The following is an 18,595-nucleotide window of genomic DNA, read 5'->3' as shown; positions in this document are numbered from 1 at the left end:
CTCCCTCCTCTCTATTACCACCACTACTCTGTCTTGCAATTAGGAAACATGATGGGGAGGACAGCAAGTGATGGGCCTTCTGCGCTTGTTTCAAATCAAAAAGTCATGAACTTTGTTCTTTGATCTCCTTAGAGAAAAGCATTAGAGCTTTGTGCACAAATTTACGAAGGTCTGTTCTTCAGATTTTTCCTCATATGAAATGTTGTTTTTTGTAAAATGTTGTGCAGTATGAAAAACTTCTATTCCCCCACCCCAATGCCAGTGAAAAACTTTACAGAAAATACCATAAAATGGATGGTAACGAAGGACCGTGACTTCATTCCTACCTGACCTCCACGGATGTTCCTCTGTACTGGATGTTGGTATAGGGAAACACGGTATCAGGATGAAAATAGAGGTTAAAAGATTATTTTGGAATTATATATTTGAAGTCAGGCTGAGGAGTTAATACATCTCCTCAGATGTTCAGGCTGTTGCCCGAGAGTGAGCATTGTTTTGTAAGACTTGAGCATATTTTCTCAAGACACAAACAGAGGAGGCTCCAGTCTCTGCCTTTAAACTCAACAGTAATGAAACGGCAATTAGTGCCCTCCTTTAGAACTTCCTCTTAGAATGAAGATAACTTATATTTATCGTAGCTATGAGCAGTATTTATCCAGCCACATAAAAAGCTCTTTTTTTTTTTTCCCCTCTTTCTCTCCTTTGGTTTTAAGAATTGAAGAAACAAGTGCAGACCTGAGGAAACAAGTGGTTAGATTAGAAGAAGAACTGGACCAAGAACGAAAGAAATACACGATGCTGGAGATAAAGCTGAGGAATTCTGAACGTGCTCGTGAAGATGCTGAGAAGAGGAATCACCTCCTGCAGAAGGAAATGGAAGAGTTTTTTTCAACATTAGGATGTTTAACTGTTGGGAGCCGAAATGCTAAAGTCCCCAAGTAGGACAAGCTGATGTACAGCATAGAAAATTATATTTCTGGCAAAACCAGTGAAAATGCACGTTTTGTTCTGGTATACTCATGTATCATGAGTAATTCTACACTGATTGTGCTCTTGGTGACACTTGCTCTCTTGTCTTTACATGTGCTGTAGTATTTGGGCCAGCTGGGAAAGACTGCGAAGCATAATGCTTGAAAGTTAGATGTCTGATTGCCAAGAGAGTGGGCACCCTTTTTATCCATAAATTAAAAGGTACTATTCTCCATAGCTGTACTGCTGCCATCTTCGGACTGACTGCACCATCCTTTTGCTGGCTCAAGGACAGTGGAAAGTCCTGCAAGGTGGGTGGGATGGCCAGAACGGATGGACGGGCTGAGCCTGGAGCTGGGGGCCTCCTACAACTTGCACTTGGGAAGATGGCGGCAGCCCCAGTGTGTCACCACATTCCATGTGGTTTAGCATATGGATTTAATGAGGTGTTTTTTCTCCCCACTCTCTACATAAAATTTGTTCAAATTTCTTATTCCTTAAAGTGGCGTTATTTTATGAAGATAATGTGAAAACAAGGTCTACAAATGAGCTGAAGACACCACAATCTTGACAAGTCACTAAAATTGTCCCTTACCCACTGAATAGTTCCAGTGTTTCACAAAAATGCAACTTGTTAAAACTGTATGTGAATAATAATCAGATTGGCCACACAAATTCCGTGGAACTTTAAATATGCACATTTTGCCGTAGGTACCTGGGTTTGCTGAGCCAAAAAAAGAGCAGAATTAGCTGCAAGAAAAAAAAATCTCGTGAGTTGATATGTACTGATCAGACATCAAGGTAGGAGAAGAAAGATTCTTATCATCAAAACACATCCAATGGCTGAGGGTTTTTTTATCTATAAAACTTTAATAGCAAAACCTATGGTAAGAGAAACTAGTGCAATTGGCAGGGGGGAAAAAGGAGGGGAAGAGGGACTAAAGGGGGCGGGGATCTATATTTAACCTTCCTGGGACAATTTACACTTAACTGCCTTGTAACATTTCTCATGACACCAGCTGATTTATTTTTGTTGTTAGTTCACAGGGAGATGAGGGGACAGGAGGAATATCGCAAACAACCCAGCAGCCTGAGCTCATTACTTCTACTAAAGAAAAATCATGAGAATGAAGCTGTAATTTCCCATAACTAGCTGCTAGGGCTGACTTCCCCTTCAAGGGGACCTTCTTTGAGAAGTTCCACGTAACGTTTGTAGCGCCCTGAGCCATGCGGAGCCTGCACACAGACAATTGTTTCACCAGATTCAGCTTGACCTCTGCTCGCCAGCCCAGCACTCACAGCACTGTTCGCTCTGTCTCGGCAGGTATCTTTGACAGCTGAGGCAGCTTGGGAGTCTCCGAGGAGAAAGATTTTTAACAGAAAAGCGCCACGACAACATGAACTGGCTACAGGGAAAGTATAGACTGTAGTGAAGGTTCTTGCTTTACTTAAGTATTTTGAAAAAATGATCTCAATCTGTCTTTTCTTACTAGAGAAGAATATAACTCATTGTCTGTAAATAACCTAGAATGGCTTTTTTACGTACCAGCAGATGGTACGCCTTTCAGTATTGACTCTCTCCTCATCATCTCACAGATATCCAGGTATTTAAACATCTAGAAGTTACCTTGTTTCTACCTCACTGTAACGCTGCTCCTCCCTATAGAAACCCAAACCACTAAAGGGAGCAAAAAGAAACATTTTAACCTTTTTATTCCTGGATAAGACAAGTCAAACAAGGTGGTAAAGTTAATTCAGTTATTTCAAGACATTTTCCCTTCTTCCGAGAATATCCAGCTGCACGGGATTCCTTACTACCCCTGGCGTGAGGCAGCGTGGCAGTACTCGAGCGTTCAGCGGGAGCAGCCTGCCACCTGCAGGCACTAGCATCGCCCTTTCCTCTTTTTTCCCACCCTCCCACCTCCTGCCTTGTATCATTACTGACAGTCACAACTGATCCTGCAAGGAATATGATTGCCTGTTTTACCTGGCATCCATTTTATCCTGGCATTCTTATTTTCACTATCACAAACGCAATGGTATCCACTCAAACCGATTAATAGAACTAACCATTTCCCGGTTGACTGTTGTGTACCAGCAACACCCGTTCCTCTTCTTTGTGAGGAATAAGTTTCAGGTCCTTTTTGAAGATGATCCACTGCAGTAAATAAAGCCTCCAGGAAGCTGCAAACTACCCAGTTCATGCTAAAATGCACCACGGTAGGATGTTAACTCTAAAGCACGGCAGCATAACGTTCATGTCCTGTCATGGGCAATTATGAGAGCAATGGGAACACACTTGTGCTCTTGTGCACAACCTCATGGAACACCATGCCCTTGTTTGAGGAAGATGACACACTCTTTCCTAGCTTTAACTCCTGTTTCTCTACTCTCTTTCCTGCCACTTCATTTGCCAGCTTCATGGACCTGAGGGAGCACTGCTCATTACTTTTGCTTATTACAGCCCCCAGTTTAAAGTGCCAGCTTTCTTAGCAAGCGTTTAAAAGCTACAGGTTTGTTAGTGTTAATAAGATATAACAAAAGGCTCCTAGAATCAGGTAGATAGATAAAGCTATGGTAAAAATGTATCTATCTATCTGTGCAATCTTTCCAGCCTTCCAGTATTTGCGAGCAAAAAAGTGTAAAAAATTTTCAGTGAAAGAAATCCAACAGAAGCGTATGCTTTAAAAAAAAACAAAACTCCAAAGCCAAACAGCAGCATTACAGAATAAAAAAAAAATTTCTGTAGGTCTCCATGGCATTTCAAATACGAAAAGGAAAATTAATAATGCTAGTTTATTTAATTATCTACATTCTCTAGTGAGTTCCATGCAAGCCAGCAGCTCTATGGAGTGTTTCAGTTCTGAGAAACTCAGTCACCCACAGACAAATCCCTGGCAGAGCTAAGACTGTCCCAGGTCTTGCTCTATATTAATATATTACTTGGAATCAGCTGCAATTTATGCTAACATACACAAATAAAAAAGAGACTTTCTGAGCCTCACCACGTTCCTAAAGAGCGCATCACAGATAGCTAGTCCAGGGGAACACAGCAGGCTGCGCTGCACTGCCCACGGTCACAGCACCTTGTCCTTATAAGTAAGTGTACACAAGGGCAATGGAACAGCACACCGACAAACGCAACTCAAGGGCACCTCGAGTCTTTGGTTACAGAAGTGCCGAGACCCTGCTGGAAAGGAGGGCACTGAAATGCATTATCTTAGGATTTAGCACCACAGAAGAGATGCCAGTGAGGAAAGTGGTCCTGGCACCCAGGTTAGCACTCCAGGAAGAGCTCTTCAGAAGCTGGATCAATCCTTCAGGCTTCTCTGAGCTCAGTGTTGAGAAAGATTCTCCTGAGGGCAGAGGGACTGGGCTCTCCTTTTGGACCCTGGACGGCCCATGGCTTACCTCTGTCTGCATCGCAGGCGCTCAGCAGCTGTATTTCCAGGCAAGAAGGCAGCTAGAGGTGGCAGCAAGGATGTAAGAACAGATTCCCAGCAGTTGCTTACACACTTGGTATGAACAGTCTGTGGCACACCCAAAGCTCATGGGAAAGGAGAAAGGGAAGAAACACGTCACTTTGCCCACGAGTGAGCTCACACACGAGAAAGGACTTTAAGCACCATTAACACCAGGTGAATTCTCAGGAAGCACTGATGCTAGTGAGACTCCAACTCCAGCCATATCAGGAAATCCATATGAAAGCCATTCCAGCCTAGCAAATGAAGAAACACTAAATGCATAGTGGTCAAACTTTTTTTTTCTTTTTTATTTAAAATATCATTATAACCAATTGACATACTAGATAACAATGTATACATTCCAGTGGTGCACATGTAATGACCTATGGCATGAACGAGTAAAAAAACCACGATGTTCTCAGTAATGCCCCACCAACAGCTTATTTGGAGGGAATAAAGGAAAAACAGGAAAAAGTATCAAATGCGGGGAAGAAAAAAAATTACAGCTTTCCCCAGTATTTTTAATGGTGTATCTTCCCCTTCGTATTTCTTGGGACAAAATAAATTTAAGAATATACTTTAAAAGGGGCAGAAGGAATGATCACAATAATTAGGGGCTTTTTTCTCAACTTTAGTAATAAAAGTTAAAGAACTCTCAAAAATAGACTAGATATTGGGCCTACAAAAGTAATTCATCTGTATGCAAAGCTTACCAAGAATTATTCCTTTTGTAAAATGTAAAGGATGAGCTGACATTACTAGTAAGCTATTTTTACCTACAAAACCAGACTACAATAATAAAATCACCAATTTACAGCTAACACAATATTCTAGATGTACATTATTGTACACAAGCTATATATTACACATGAACATCTTACGTGAAATAGATAAGAAACATACTTACTGATATTGTCTCAACATTGGCCAATAGGTTTACTTTTCTAAAGGAAGTGTATTTTTCTATTCACATTCAGTGTAGTTCCAATAGCAAGGGTTAGCTTTACTTAAGAAAAGTAGAAAGTTTGTGTGAGGTAGTTCAAGAAAACCTAGCTTAAATTTTTAACTGCAGAAGTAGAAACACAACGTGATCTGATTTATAACACGTTTCTGTAATGCAGAGATAGCTAAAGAGGAGGAGAATGGCGTGAAAGCGATCACTGAAAATACCACTTTTATCCAGTGCCCTTAACTAAGAATAAATTAAATTAATTGCAAATTTGGGTAGGCAGTAGAGTCTCATCACATTTCTTCATTAAAACCCTCTTTCTGGTCCTACTGAAAAATGCAGACAGCTCTCCTTTAACTCCAGTCCTCAAACTAAATATGTAAGCACCAAAACATTGACAGGAAAATAAAACGTAACAGCATGGAGAGGCTGCTGCCAACAGCAAATAAAAATGTATCTATAGAAATAGTCAGTTGCTTCCTTCAGCAACTTGAAACAGTGAGACCTAGTGTAAGATGAACTGCCTTCTTCGCTTTCTCCTATAACCTTAATCCAGAAACATTTCGTGTCATGCGCTTTGGATTATTGCCTGGGTAGGAATTACGCTCCTGTACTAGGCTTTTTGATCATTTTTCTTTCTGCAGTGTTGAGCTGAATGCCATATACATTAACGCAGGGCATTATACTCATGCACATGCCCGACGGGGTGCTTAACTTTTGCTCTCTAAGAAAATAGCCTGTGTTCAGAGAAGCAATTTTCCATACGGCAGCCCCCCATCAGGAACACTCCACTTGGCCGCTGAGGCAGCAGAGGGTGCTAATGCCACAACCGCCTCAAATACAGCTCCCGGCTCCTCCCCTCAGTTCACACCTGCCTATTGGCAGAGGGGCCTTACCCAACAATTTATGCTGATATTATCTTTGTATTTACCCGGAATTCCTAGCCAGAAAGATACTACTGCATGCAGCATAGTAAGGTTCTTCAAAAGTAAAAACCCAAGCCACACAGCACCTACGCAGGGAAAAGCACCATGTCATAGAATCATTTGAATCATGTCTGTTCAGCTTAGCAGAATGACTGCGATAGAGGTGACCTGGTCCATCAGGCTGGTCTAAGATCGTTCATCTGATGGGTACTGCTCTGGCAGCCCAGCTTCTCACACACGCTAACGCACAAAAACCTCAATTCTGCCCCCATTGTCTTGCATCAACAAAAGACTTCACAGAGCAGAGGCGCAGCACACTGTAACGGTACTGATTTCCCCCACTTCTATTTCAAATTCTTGAAGAACCTACTTCTACAAAAGGAGAGGAGCTTTTATCCTTGATGCCTGCCACAGCTCTGACCTCAGATGGTGGAAAATAATCTCATCGTTACTTCCCAACCTGTAACCTCACCTGACATAAGACATCAGACAGCTGACTGTAATTCAGTCCCTACCGACTCCCAATGGATTGGAACGGCCCTAGAAGAGGAAAGTTGCACGCACTTTAGTGAAGCCTGCTGTCATGAGAAGGTTCTGGAATCACAGACTAAAATAAAGCTTAATAATACTTTAAAAATAAAATTGTACAGTGTACAGTGTAGATAGTACATGATCTTACAATATAATAGACAAAGACAGCTGAGCTCTAGCTACCCTTTTGTTTGCTATCTGTGTCAGTGTACAACTATCTGAAATTATTTTATATTTCAACAAATAAAAAGGGAAGTTAAGACTAGCATGTTGTTGTGATGATTTGGTTACAGAATCTGATTTTCTTGTCTTTGAAATTCACCATCACTTTAATTTGCCTAAAATGCAAGCAACTGCAACAACAAAAAAACCCCAACAACAACCCCCCCCAACCCTGCTATGAAGATGGTGCCAAAAGCGAACTCGAGGTTTCCACAGGCACAGCTCTGACCTCAGGGAAATAATCCCTTGAAACAGAGCTCGCTCACGCTGCAGTGGGTGGCAGTGGGCGCCCCCACCCGCTCATTAACCCAGCCTTAAAGAAGAAAAGCGCAACGCTCCTTAGAGCTTATGAACTCAGTGAAGTTACTGTACATAAGCACACTCTGGTAAAAGCCTAGCAACTGTTTCCCTCAATATTCATTTTAAAAGTAATTTTTCTTTAGGACACTGGGAAGTGATAGTAAAAATTATATTTAAAGTTTCAAAATATTTCAATCACCACTGCAATCCATAGGGGTCCAAAAGAAATTTAAATAGGAATTATATTTACCATTCTGTTCTTAACAGCACTTACAGGCATCAGAAGTTGATTCTGTCAGTCTTATCTTCGTGACACCGGGGTGACCAGAATATCATTTGACCCCACATACCAACGGAGTACTGGTGTATGACCAAAAATTTTGGCTTAATTCACAGCTTAAACTTTGATAAAAAATTACAAAATAGACCGTTCTGTTGGTCTCTGTTCAACTTGAGCAGATTTTCTATGTTCCAGTGCTAGATGAATCCAAACGTGTCCTGCCTGTTCTGAGGTAATAGACAATTTGGCGGGATCCTGTAAAAATAATTGCCTTAACAAATGTGGTTTAGAAAGGCAATATTGAAATATTAGATACAAGTGAGGAAAGCAAAATTACACGCACACAGCACTTACCAGCAGTCTAGCCAGGCCAGGAAAACAGCTGTGCAGTTTATCAATTTTCAATATCATCTTTGAGACACTACCATTCCTTGTAACCCTGTATGTTTTTTAAAAAGACAGTCAGATATCGAAAGCAAAGATTTTCTGCAAAGACAAATTTTCCTCTTTCAATTAGCACTTCAAAAAGACACCTATTTAACCCAACGAGCAGAAGGAACCACACTGAAGAGCATCAGTCATTCCCGGATGACCTCTGTAGCCAGTTATATTATTTGCTTATGCTCTGCGCCTGGCAAGACTTCGGTATTTTTTTATGCTCCTTTTTGTGAGCATTGCTAATTTAAATTCCTCTTCACATTCTAATTCACTACACAAAATATGCATCTACACAAGGCAATCAATTATACAGCCTAGCTTCACTAAAAATCTGCATTTTCCAAAGGAATAAATTCTGAACGATTGTTCAACTCATACATAAACTTAAGTCAGTTATACATAAATCATTCTGTAAATATAAAATGTAAACAGTTAAAATACTTCTGTGAGGAGCAGCACCATTTTACATGACTATTTAGTAACTGTTCTATATATTTCAATATATCTTTTGTTTAAAAAGCGTGTTGAAACCTGGAGTTTCAGTGCTGAAAACTCCTGACTATTTATGACTTAAAATGAACCATTATTAAGATTTCTGCTACACCGGTCTCGTGTTGAAATGAAAGAGATAAATATTAATTTATACAGCACTACTTCTCCCTCCTTTGGATGGCATATATTGCTCACTTAATGCATTAGCTACAGAAATCCTGAGGTTCTCCTACCACTTAATGGTTTTGAGCAATCAGTTACTTTTGGTGGAGGAAGAATAGCTGAAGTTTTGCCCCTATTGCATTCACGTCATCCCCTCCTCTACCCAAAAAAGCACTCGCCTCAGTAGACAAAACTAGTAAGAAACAAAACTCCCAAGAACCACGTATTTCATGAAAGTAAAGCTACAGCATATCCGTTTTCCCTCTCGGCAGTCTAGACATCCTGGATACACTTTGTTTTGTGTGTACAAAAACAGGCTACAAGCTAGAAGTAAACAGTTTATTTGCATTGCAATGTATTATTCATGAAGTATCCTCGTGTTTTATGGTGATCACAAGATTTGGCATGCCGCAACTCTGCAGAAAACATCGCATTATTTTGTTAGGCTAGATATTTCTGCAGCTTTGAAGATATGCTTTGCTTTCTCAAGTTCATAAAACCATTCAGATGAGGTTACTCTGCAAAGGATTGTATACTGTTTGTTTCTCGAAAAAAAAAAAAACCCTACTAATTGTTGCTTTTGCTGAAGTATTATAGGCAAGTAGCCAAAATAAACCAGGATTTTGTTCACTGCCAGCACCGCAGTAATGTGCCCAAAACTACAGACAGCTGGCTGCACTGAATTCTCCCCCTCCGCCTGGACACGGACATAGGACCAAGCATAAAACTTTGAAGGATATCATGAACAAAACATCTGGAATAAATTCTAATTAAAAAATTGAAAACCTATAAAATCTTAAATAATTCATTATATGGCAATGACCACAACATTAATATGTGCTTTGATAAAACAAATTTTACAAATTCAGTAAAAAAAGATCAGCAGCATAATAATAAAGCAAATATGCAGATTTTAAAACCACAATAAAAATTATCAGGTTTAATATTTTACAGTTAATTACAGCAAAAAAAGTGGCTGCTTTTAACACAACTTACAGTTTAAAATTACAGCACTTTATGATGAATTCTACGATTATTTTTGAAAAAACACTCAAAAATACCACCAAATTTTAAAGGTGCCCTATTAATGACTAAAAGGACCCCCCTCCCACCCCCCAAAAGACCAAGTAGTCATCTACAGCAACCCAGAGGTCCAGCTGAGGTTTCTAGACTGCTGTCTGTATCAGAGGCCAATGTTGGATCTGTTGACATTGAAGACACATCATTGACAGATGACGATGAAGATGGATGTTGAGAGCCATTGATCATTGCTGCACCTGTGCTATGAGAAACAAAACAGCAAATCAGTTGCAGATACAGTTGCACGGTTCGGCGCTTGCATTAGTCTGTCTCTTCCTAACAGTCACTACTTTCTCCTGTTTCGGCAAGCGTGAAGAGGTACGTCTCAATCCATCGTCAAAGTAAATAAAACACACGTGTATTTAATGTGGGGCTTAACGAATGGCATGTCAAGAACCACAGACCTCATGTGGCACCACGTCTGTCAAATTACAGTACATGCTAGTGGTTAAATGGTTAAAAATCACAGACAGTGCTGCATAAAGCCAGAGCCAAGATACCCTACAAAATGTTGAGACCCAATGCTAGAATATATCTACACATTTTGATAAAGAAAGAAGGGGCCTGGTTTTTTTCCCCATCAGATCCCTTCCCTTCAGGCTGGGGAACAGCTGGTGTCCAGCCACTTCACATCCATTCAATCTCAGATACGCAGTAATTTTTCAGAGTCTGGACTTCAGTGAACTCTGAGCAGAGTCAGCAAAAGCTGCCCAGCTTTTGCCATCATTTTTCAGCAGTGCAGATGGAGTCCTGTCAACGGTCAGTTAATGGGCACGTTTTGCTACAGAATTCAGCAAGTTTCTGAAAGTGTTCCATGATTTTCCAACCTAGAAATCCTGTTTCATTACTTCATAAATGTAAGTAGCTGTTATATCTTTATGTGAAACTGTACCAGCCACACATTACACATCGAACCAGTTTATGGCCACAGAGTACCAGCACATACCAAGATGTTTCTTGAGGACTGAAATGAATGAAGCATCAGTTACACAGGCACACTAACAGAGGAATTTACCAGATTAATAAAAAGAGATGTCAACCCCATACACTCCATTCGAATAAGCAATATCTCAAAGAGAATCCAAGACGTTATTGGTCATTTAAGAACCCTGTTTTTGAGTTAGGTTACTCTTGGATGTCCTGAACAGCTTTACTCCCTCCTGACCTACAACTCAATGTAGCTGTGGTACTGTGCTTTTATTGTAACCAACCTAAAGGGGCTGGCTGTCCGCGTATAACCCCGTTCTTGGTTCTCTCCTCCAGGTCCATGACCTCCTTGTATATCAACTCTGAAAATGCAGAGAAGGGAAGGCAAAAAATGAATTTACAAACCCAAGACTGGATCAATAACACATGTCCCATTAAAATGTAACATTCAAATTTCATATGCTTATTACTGTTCAGAATTAGTTTTGAAAACAGGCTTTAGGCTACAGAACAACTGGCAAGTGATATAAAAATGTGGACTTCTTTTCTTTTGGAGCTACAATGGCCTGGCTCTCTCGAGAACACACTGACATTGCTCTAAGACTCTCTTGTCCAGGCTGCCTGGGGACCTGAGGTTAAACTGAGTCTTAACGAGCACTCCGTTTTTATCAATGGCTTCTTTGGTACAGATAAACTCCATCTGCAGTCTTCAAAGGAACACGTAGGAACAAGCCCAAACAGCATTGCCATCCTCCTGACACACATTTGCCACTAAATTTCCTCAGCAACAACATCTAAAGGCCCAGATCACCATGAAATGGAAAACAGTATTGGCATATAAGTAGCCACTCCAAATGAAAGCAGCAACTTTATCTTCCAGTTACAGAAGTTTCTCATCCTTAAACAGGTTAGAAGTGCTTATAACATGAATGAATCACACACCCTGTGTATCGCCCAGAAGGTTTCTAGGCTAATGGCAGCTTATTATCCAGAAAAGACTTCAGATGCGAATCTACAAAAGTAACAACAGAAGAAAAGGACTAAACATGTTAAATGCAACTCATAAGAACTGACTGTCAGAATACTACTTCTTATCTGTCACTGGCAAACTAACGCAATGTACAAACAGTTTGGAAGAAAAAAAGCATTTAAGAATTATAACTTCAAGGGCTCTGGGAGTCTCAAAAATAAACTCCATATTGCTTGAAATACCCTCAGCACATCTGCTTCAAAAAGGAAATAACTTTGCTCAGAAGGAGGATGGTAAGAGAATTTCCACAAGTCTCCCTATCTCTGCCTTTATAATTAAAATTCAGCTTCTAACAGAAAGTGACTTAAAAGCATGGTAGTACTAGATTTTACAGACTTGTGTCCATTACCAGCCAACACAATGAAACTGGCAAAAACTATTCATGAAACATTTTCCCCGCTTTTTTCCTCCGGGGATAAAAAGGTTATGCAGGTCTAATATCTGTAGGAATGTGTCTGAGAGAAAATGGTCATGTGAGCCAGCCTCCCTACTATGAGAGATTAGATTAAGGGCAAAACAGGTGGTAGAAGATGGAATTAGTACATGGGAAAAACAGGAACTGAGAAGGTAGAAAACATGTTGTGCTAATGACTAAGCAATTTACTATGTGAATTCTTGTAACCAATCTGATCTGTGAATGAACTGCATGGACAGTGCGTGAACAGAGACTGTAAGCCAATCATATAGCTGCCGCTAGCGCATGCTCTTATTGCCTGTCTATATATACTCTGTGAAAACTTGAATAAAGGGAGAACGATCATACTCATATTGAGATTCCATCGTTACTCCGGGTCCGTCTCCCACTCCGACATCCTCCGACAAATATCCCTTCCTAGACTCTTTCAGTACAAAGTATTAGACTGCCCACTGCACTAAGTTCTTGCTTAAACGCCACATTTATCACCTGCACGGCAATCTGGTTCTGCATTTTTTCTGAGCACTAGAACCTCTGCACTACCACACCTTTCAGAAGCCATTTCAAAATGAAGCACAAGCTTTACAAATAAGAAAGATGCTCCCCTTATACTTTACCATTTCACACCTCATATATGACCAGGAAATACAGACACTAAACCAGTACTGAACACTAAAGCTCGTGCTCTTGGAGGTACGAGTCTTACGTCACACTACAATCCGTTCTGCACCTCAACCCCCGCTACCGTCTCAGGATCCCACAGCTGAGAACCACCAGCATCTCCCACACCAGCTCTAACCTCACTATCTCGCCCATGACTAACACTCCTTATGGCTTCTTCTTACAAATCCTCTGCTTGATTTATAAGATTTAAGAGAGTACACGAAAATGCTCTTCACTTGGAGACTAGTGCTTCTGCTTCAGACTTACATTGCTGAAACGCCTGCATCTTCTTCAGCTGTAGCAGTTTGTCCAGAGGAGTTCCCCTCCGTGAAAACGCTGCCTTTTGGTTTGCAAAAAGTGACTGAAATGAACGGGTCTTAAGTTCACTACAAAGGTTCAGCATCTTCGCAGGAAGATTTTTAGTGTCCCAACAATCAAGAGGTTGAGAAGCTCTGATCTATGCTCTTGCCATTCCAAGCAATTTAATAAATACTATTAGGTTGCTCAGGAGAAACTTAAGAACAGTAATTGTTGGGGCCCAGCCCACTCCCACAAGCCTTATTATACTTAAAATGCCCTTCTTACCTTTCCATTCTTCTATCGTGTGCTCCCTCTCATCTAACTGCTTATCTGGTATCTTTGGTGGAGGCTGAAAAACAAAACTAACTCATGATAAAGCAATCAAAAGGGATATAAAACCAGAATAAATCAAAAATGAAAGTAAGCACTCAGAATATGAACCTGATTTAAAACCACTGTATTTAGATGGTCAAATGTTCTCTCATACTTGGACTTGGCCTGTTCTCTAGATGCTGCTACATGTTTTAAAGTTCTGCCGATTAACAGATTTGCTTACATTAATGTAATTATTAAAACAGAAACTGAACAGTCTGGTAAAAGAGCTGCTAAGTGCAGCAGCTCCTAAGCCCAAGCAGCCCTTTTTACCTACTCACTGGTAATTACTAAATTTTCCCTCTAGCTATTATAGATCAGCACAAGTCTAATTGCACCATTTACATCAAGCATCTTTTCCTATTCTTAGCGGCATATCACCAACCACCTTTCTTTTAAAAAAATGACACTTTTCTCATTAGCTGAAATTGTCCTGAAATTAATTTATTTTAAAATTTTTTCACTTAAGCCCTTTGTTCACTAATGTTAATAATTGAAAGCTCAAGATCTTGTACTCAGATTTTGCTGCAACACTTATTTTCCAGTTTAAGAGTCTTATCAATTGCTACAACCAATGAAAATATTTCTCTCACCCGGAAGTAAATACCTCAGAATCTTACCAAGGGCAAACAAACCTCACTGAAACAACCGAAGCTCGATAAATTAGAACCTTACATAAAGGATTTCAGATGCATTACTACACGTCCCGGAGATTATATGCAATTATACACGAACACACACACACATGTACATTTGGGCAGTTTGTGCCCACTCCTAATACCATTTCTAATACACAGGTCTATGGATGTCAATAGAAGTGATTACAGCTCAGTTAAGCTTCTAGTGAAATGTGTAGATCCTGCAATAATCTTCTCCCAAGCAGCCATATCAAGCATCACAAGTTTGCTTTGGTACAGTACTATCCTGATCAGAGACCTAAACCAAGAACTTACAGCTTCTGCTTCTGATGGATCATACCAAACATTGATGTATGGGTGCTGCAGGGCTTCATCCACAGAGATTCTTTTAGAAGCATCTATAACCAGCATTTTTGATAACAAATCCCTTGCTTGACTTGCTGCGAAAGTGAAATTTTCCATTTAGACTAGTGCCATATGTAGTGCACATAATACAATATTTCAAAGCTCATAATAAGAGGAAACCCAGAGTAAACAAATTCCAGTTCAATATCTATGAAACCCTCTGGTAATTTGGGGTTTAGGGAAGTGGTCCATTTGGTGGGAAAAAAAAATGAGGAGGATAACACAGGTGGGAAAGGGGTTGGACACGTTTCACTGTATATTTTCAGCACACAGCGGCCCTTGGCGTGACATCTTTTGTGAAATATAACTCAGCTGGCAGTACAGCCTGGCCTGGTATAGCAGCGGGCAAGGACCTACCACCCCCTCTTACAGTTTATGGAGATAAAACTGTCACATACTGTTAGTCACAGAAAATACGGTGAGTCTGTGACTCCACTGAGTAGGTGACTTTTAGAATCAGTAAGTTATTTCAGTAACTACAGGTATCTATGTATCATCAATATAAACCCCTCATTTTCATCCCTAGAGAAAGAAGATCTGCTCTGCCTACACGACTTCCATTCCACCCTCCCTCTACTCTTCTCTAAATCATGCTGTTCTCTGTCATGGAGAGGGATATATATATATCTATATCTATATCTACCTTTACTTTTCTTTATAAAGATATCTCCAGAATAGGAGCTGCTTCAGAGAAAATGGGAAAGTGGAGGTAATCATACGCCAGCAAGGTCATCCACTCCCATGATAAAAATATTGTAATATTTAAACATTTACCACGATGATTTTATAGTGAAAAAACCCAAGATATGTTACTGTTCGATATATATATATCACATTTTTTAAACTTTCACAATATACAACACACAGAAGATAGACCTTACCTTTAAGCTTATTGTGTTCAGAGTCAGCTGGGAAAAGGACATCTGGGAAGAGTTTTTCAAAACTATATCCAGCATATTTCGGTCTGTTCTCCACATAAGTTCGGACTGTAGGCTGTAGTTTCTTCATAAATTCGGGACATGGTGTTCCTAGCTGCTCTATAACTTTATTCCATTGATCAATATCTAAGGTTATACAGCTAAGAAAAACACTGAGTCGAATTTTCAGCTAGGAAGTTACATTAAAACAAGATGAAATAACCAACAGAGAGAAAACACAGAAAATGATAATAAAATATCAAGTTCATCATCATTAATTAGGACTACCTTCTTAGAGAAAACAGTGAAACAAAGCAAGACTATGATAGCGTACTCAAGCAACGCGTATCGTAATTAACTAGCAAAGGATATACTTCTGAGAAGCAGAGAAAATTAGAAAGACTCACAAAATGTTTAAATGTATTTAAATAAAGGCATTTTTTGGGTTCTGGAGAAGAACTCACTCCTGATCTGAACATGTTCACAGTGGTCAAACTACTGCACATCACCAAGGCACCCGAGAGCATTACCCGCTCTAGGTGCTTCGTCTTTCGTTCTCATCTCGATACCTCAGCCCAGTTTGGACTCTCCCAAATTCGCAATCTCTCACTAACAACGTGGGACCCTGAGTGCCGGTGGGCACACAAAGGATGAGATCTTGGCCTGCACAGCTCAATGACAATTTTGTGCAGAAGTAAAAGACTTTCAAGGACACGTAAGGAACATCTTAATTAAAAAGTTTAGACAGGTAAAGGGGAGATTGACCAGCTCACTGAAGAAGAATTTAACATGTGTTACTGAATAAAAAAAAGCAACCTTTGGCTCAAGGAATTCCTAGTTGTAGATGGTTAGATACTGGGTGAGAGCTCAGGTAAAATTTTATATATGCCTATCTCGTTCATACATTCTCCCCAACTTTTTCTTTTTGGCTACTGTCAAAGACTGGACACTGGGCAACCTAAACCTTCAGTTGGATGTAGCAAGCGCCCTCTTATGTTCTTAAAACTTAAAAGCAGACCTTTATATAAGGACTTTCAAGGTTTGCAAGTGCTTTAATATAGGCCTTGGGAAAAAAAAAAAAGTATTTACATTGTATGACACTGAGCCACACTTGCAAACCAGACGCATAACGCTCAGCGCGGGGCAGCTCCTGCAATGAGAGCTCTGTGGAAGTAAGGATGCCCTGGATCTCCCCACTGCACCTCTAAATCTTCACCCAATCTTCACCCCTAAATGGTACTATGTCAGTTATTAAACAGTTAACCTGTGGGAAAAGCAGGAAAGATTTCTGACGGCATCTAAAAAACTGAAGTGTAACTATTAGTATAACAAGTAAGATGCCAAACTCCAATTAGATCCACTAATTGTAGCGATGACCCAGAGGTTTCATCTCCATTTGCTTGGAGCCGACCCTTTGTCGAAAGTGTTGTTCACAGGACGACCCGTACAGATACCATCAACCCGCTCATGGAATAGAATGGCAGAACTGCCAGATATTTCTGAAAGCTCTTTGCAGGATCATTTCTGCATGCAAAAATATAAAACTCCAGACTGTAACTAAAGAAGCTGGTTAAGAATCTTTTGTAAACATTTCCTATAAAATGTAAAGAACAATAACTGCTACCACGCTCGAGTACTAAACAAGATTAGTAAGCTATTACATAAAAATGATCTCCAAAGCAAAAATCAATGCACGTGAACCAGTAAGACACCACCTAAACAAAAAAAAATAATCTGTCTTAAATGTGACAACATCTAAAAGCAATGGATAGACACTATATTAAATTGAAAGAAGAAAAAGAAGAAAAAAAAATAGAAAAAGGAAAAAGAAAGAGTAAGTCTGTTTGCCCAAGTGGTATTTTGTTCATCTTGCTTAGTATTAGTCTCTAATGACAGTCATACACATTAACGCTGTCTTGTGGTTTTGCCTTAAATGGTACAACTGTAGACATTTTTGCAGCTTCCTGGAACCAAACAAATGAACTTGCGAACTGTATTTTGAAAGGCAGTTTAAAACCAGTATTTTAAAACTTAGAACCACCTTAATCTGGAACCATAGCGCTGCAGTATCTTTTGACCTTTTACGACCAGATGCTAGGCCAAAGGTAAGGATACGATCTGTACCAGGAAATAAAACACCACCTTTGATCATTTCTCCCATGATGCACCCAACTGACCAAATGTCAACTGAAAACAAAATGCAATGATATTAACATAAAAGATAGTTATTAAAATAAAGTAAATAAAAATATCTAGAGAGACACACACATGAAGTGACTATAAAAAGCGTGTGTAATGGACGTGAGTGAAGGTGAGTGTATGCTAACTACAGGACCAGCAGAGACTATGTCCTACTGCTAGGTGCAGCCTGAATATAAATGAAGTTCTTTGGGTTTTTTTAAGTGTATCACAAGAAAAATCCATGTTCATTTAATAAAAAAAAATAATAAATAAATAATTGTACAATACGCATTTTCATGACACAACATCAATAAAAAGGTTAATCACTTCCTAACTAATTCAACCTGCTGCAGCAGCACAAGGATACAGTCCCTTCCTGGAAAGAGGATTTTGTGGCAAACCATTTCGCCCATAATGCACCCCACAGACCATAAATCCACTATGTTTGTAGCACAAAAAGAAGGAAAAGCAAAGCAAACGGTCATTTAAAATTAAAAGAAGCATAACATGACTGCATCCTATAAACTGCAGAGACAGCACAGGAAAAAGAGCAAGTCTTTATATTAATCAATGAAAACACTTTAAAATACACCATATATAAGGATTAGCTTTTAACTGTCTCAAATACAAGGCAGAAAAACATCCTTTTGTTTAAGAAGTGCTAGAGCGAGAGCAGAGAGAGAGAGACACACACACGAATCAAGCAGAGCAAAGCCCTTCTCCAAGCTCTGAGGTCTGCAAAGCTGCCTTTGCCAGCAGGCTAGAAGGCAGCACCAAAGACAACTTTATTTCTTGAAAGCGATTCCATTGTAGTTGTAGGAATAATTTTAAAAGCAGCCAAGTAAAATGACCTTTAAAAATACTGCATATCTAAACAGTTCGTTCTTTTAGGAGAAGAATTAATTGGTTATTACATAGGAATCAAAATTTGCCA

The 18,595-nt window shown here is 39.7% G+C and overlaps 2 protein-coding genes across 23 annotated transcripts in view; one reads left to right on the top strand and one right to left on the bottom strand.

Annotated features, from left to right (window-relative positions):
* The window catches only part of ARHGAP22 (Rho GTPase activating protein 22), a 161,000-nt gene extending 156,282 nt beyond the window's left edge, over positions 1 to 4,718 (top strand). For all 8 annotated transcript variants that reach the window (XM_074591170.1, XM_074591168.1, XM_074591171.1 and 5 more), the window contains one exon: positions 714 to 4,718. In XM_074591170.1, the coding sequence (XP_074447271.1) occupies positions 714 to 942 (229 nt within the window). In that variant the 3' untranslated portion in view covers positions 943 to 4,718. The remainder of the gene's footprint in view (positions 1 to 713) is intronic.
* Positions 4,719 to 4,720: 2 nt separating this feature from the next.
* MAPK8 (mitogen-activated protein kinase 8) overlaps positions 4,721 to 18,595 on the bottom strand; it is a 317,667-nt gene continuing 303,792 nt past the window's right edge. For 8 of the 15 annotated variants that reach the window (XM_074591178.1, XM_074591179.1, XM_074591181.1 and 5 more), the window contains 6 exons: positions 18,029 to 18,100; positions 15,445 to 15,627; positions 14,474 to 14,598; positions 13,434 to 13,497; positions 11,025 to 11,102; positions 4,721 to 10,010 (listed from right to left, as the gene is read on the bottom strand). In XM_074591178.1, the coding sequence (XP_074447279.1) occupies positions 9,865 to 10,010; positions 11,025 to 11,102; positions 13,434 to 13,497; positions 14,474 to 14,598; positions 15,445 to 15,627; positions 18,029 to 18,100 (668 nt within the window). In that variant the 3' untranslated portion in view covers positions 4,721 to 9,864. Of the gene's footprint in view, positions 10,016 to 11,024; positions 11,103 to 13,433; positions 13,498 to 14,473; positions 14,599 to 15,444; positions 15,628 to 17,527; positions 18,101 to 18,595 lie in introns of those variants that run through there. The other 7 variants (XM_074591187.1, XM_074591188.1, XM_074591186.1 and 4 more) reach the window with 5 other exon arrangements.

This window comes from Larus michahellis, chromosome 6 (genome assembly GCF_964199755.1).
Source record: "Larus michahellis chromosome 6, bLarMic1.1, whole genome shotgun sequence".
NCBI classification, from domain to species: Eukaryota; Metazoa; Chordata; class Aves; order Charadriiformes; family Laridae; genus Larus; species Larus michahellis.
This window is presented reverse-complemented; position numbering and strand designations above follow the sequence as displayed.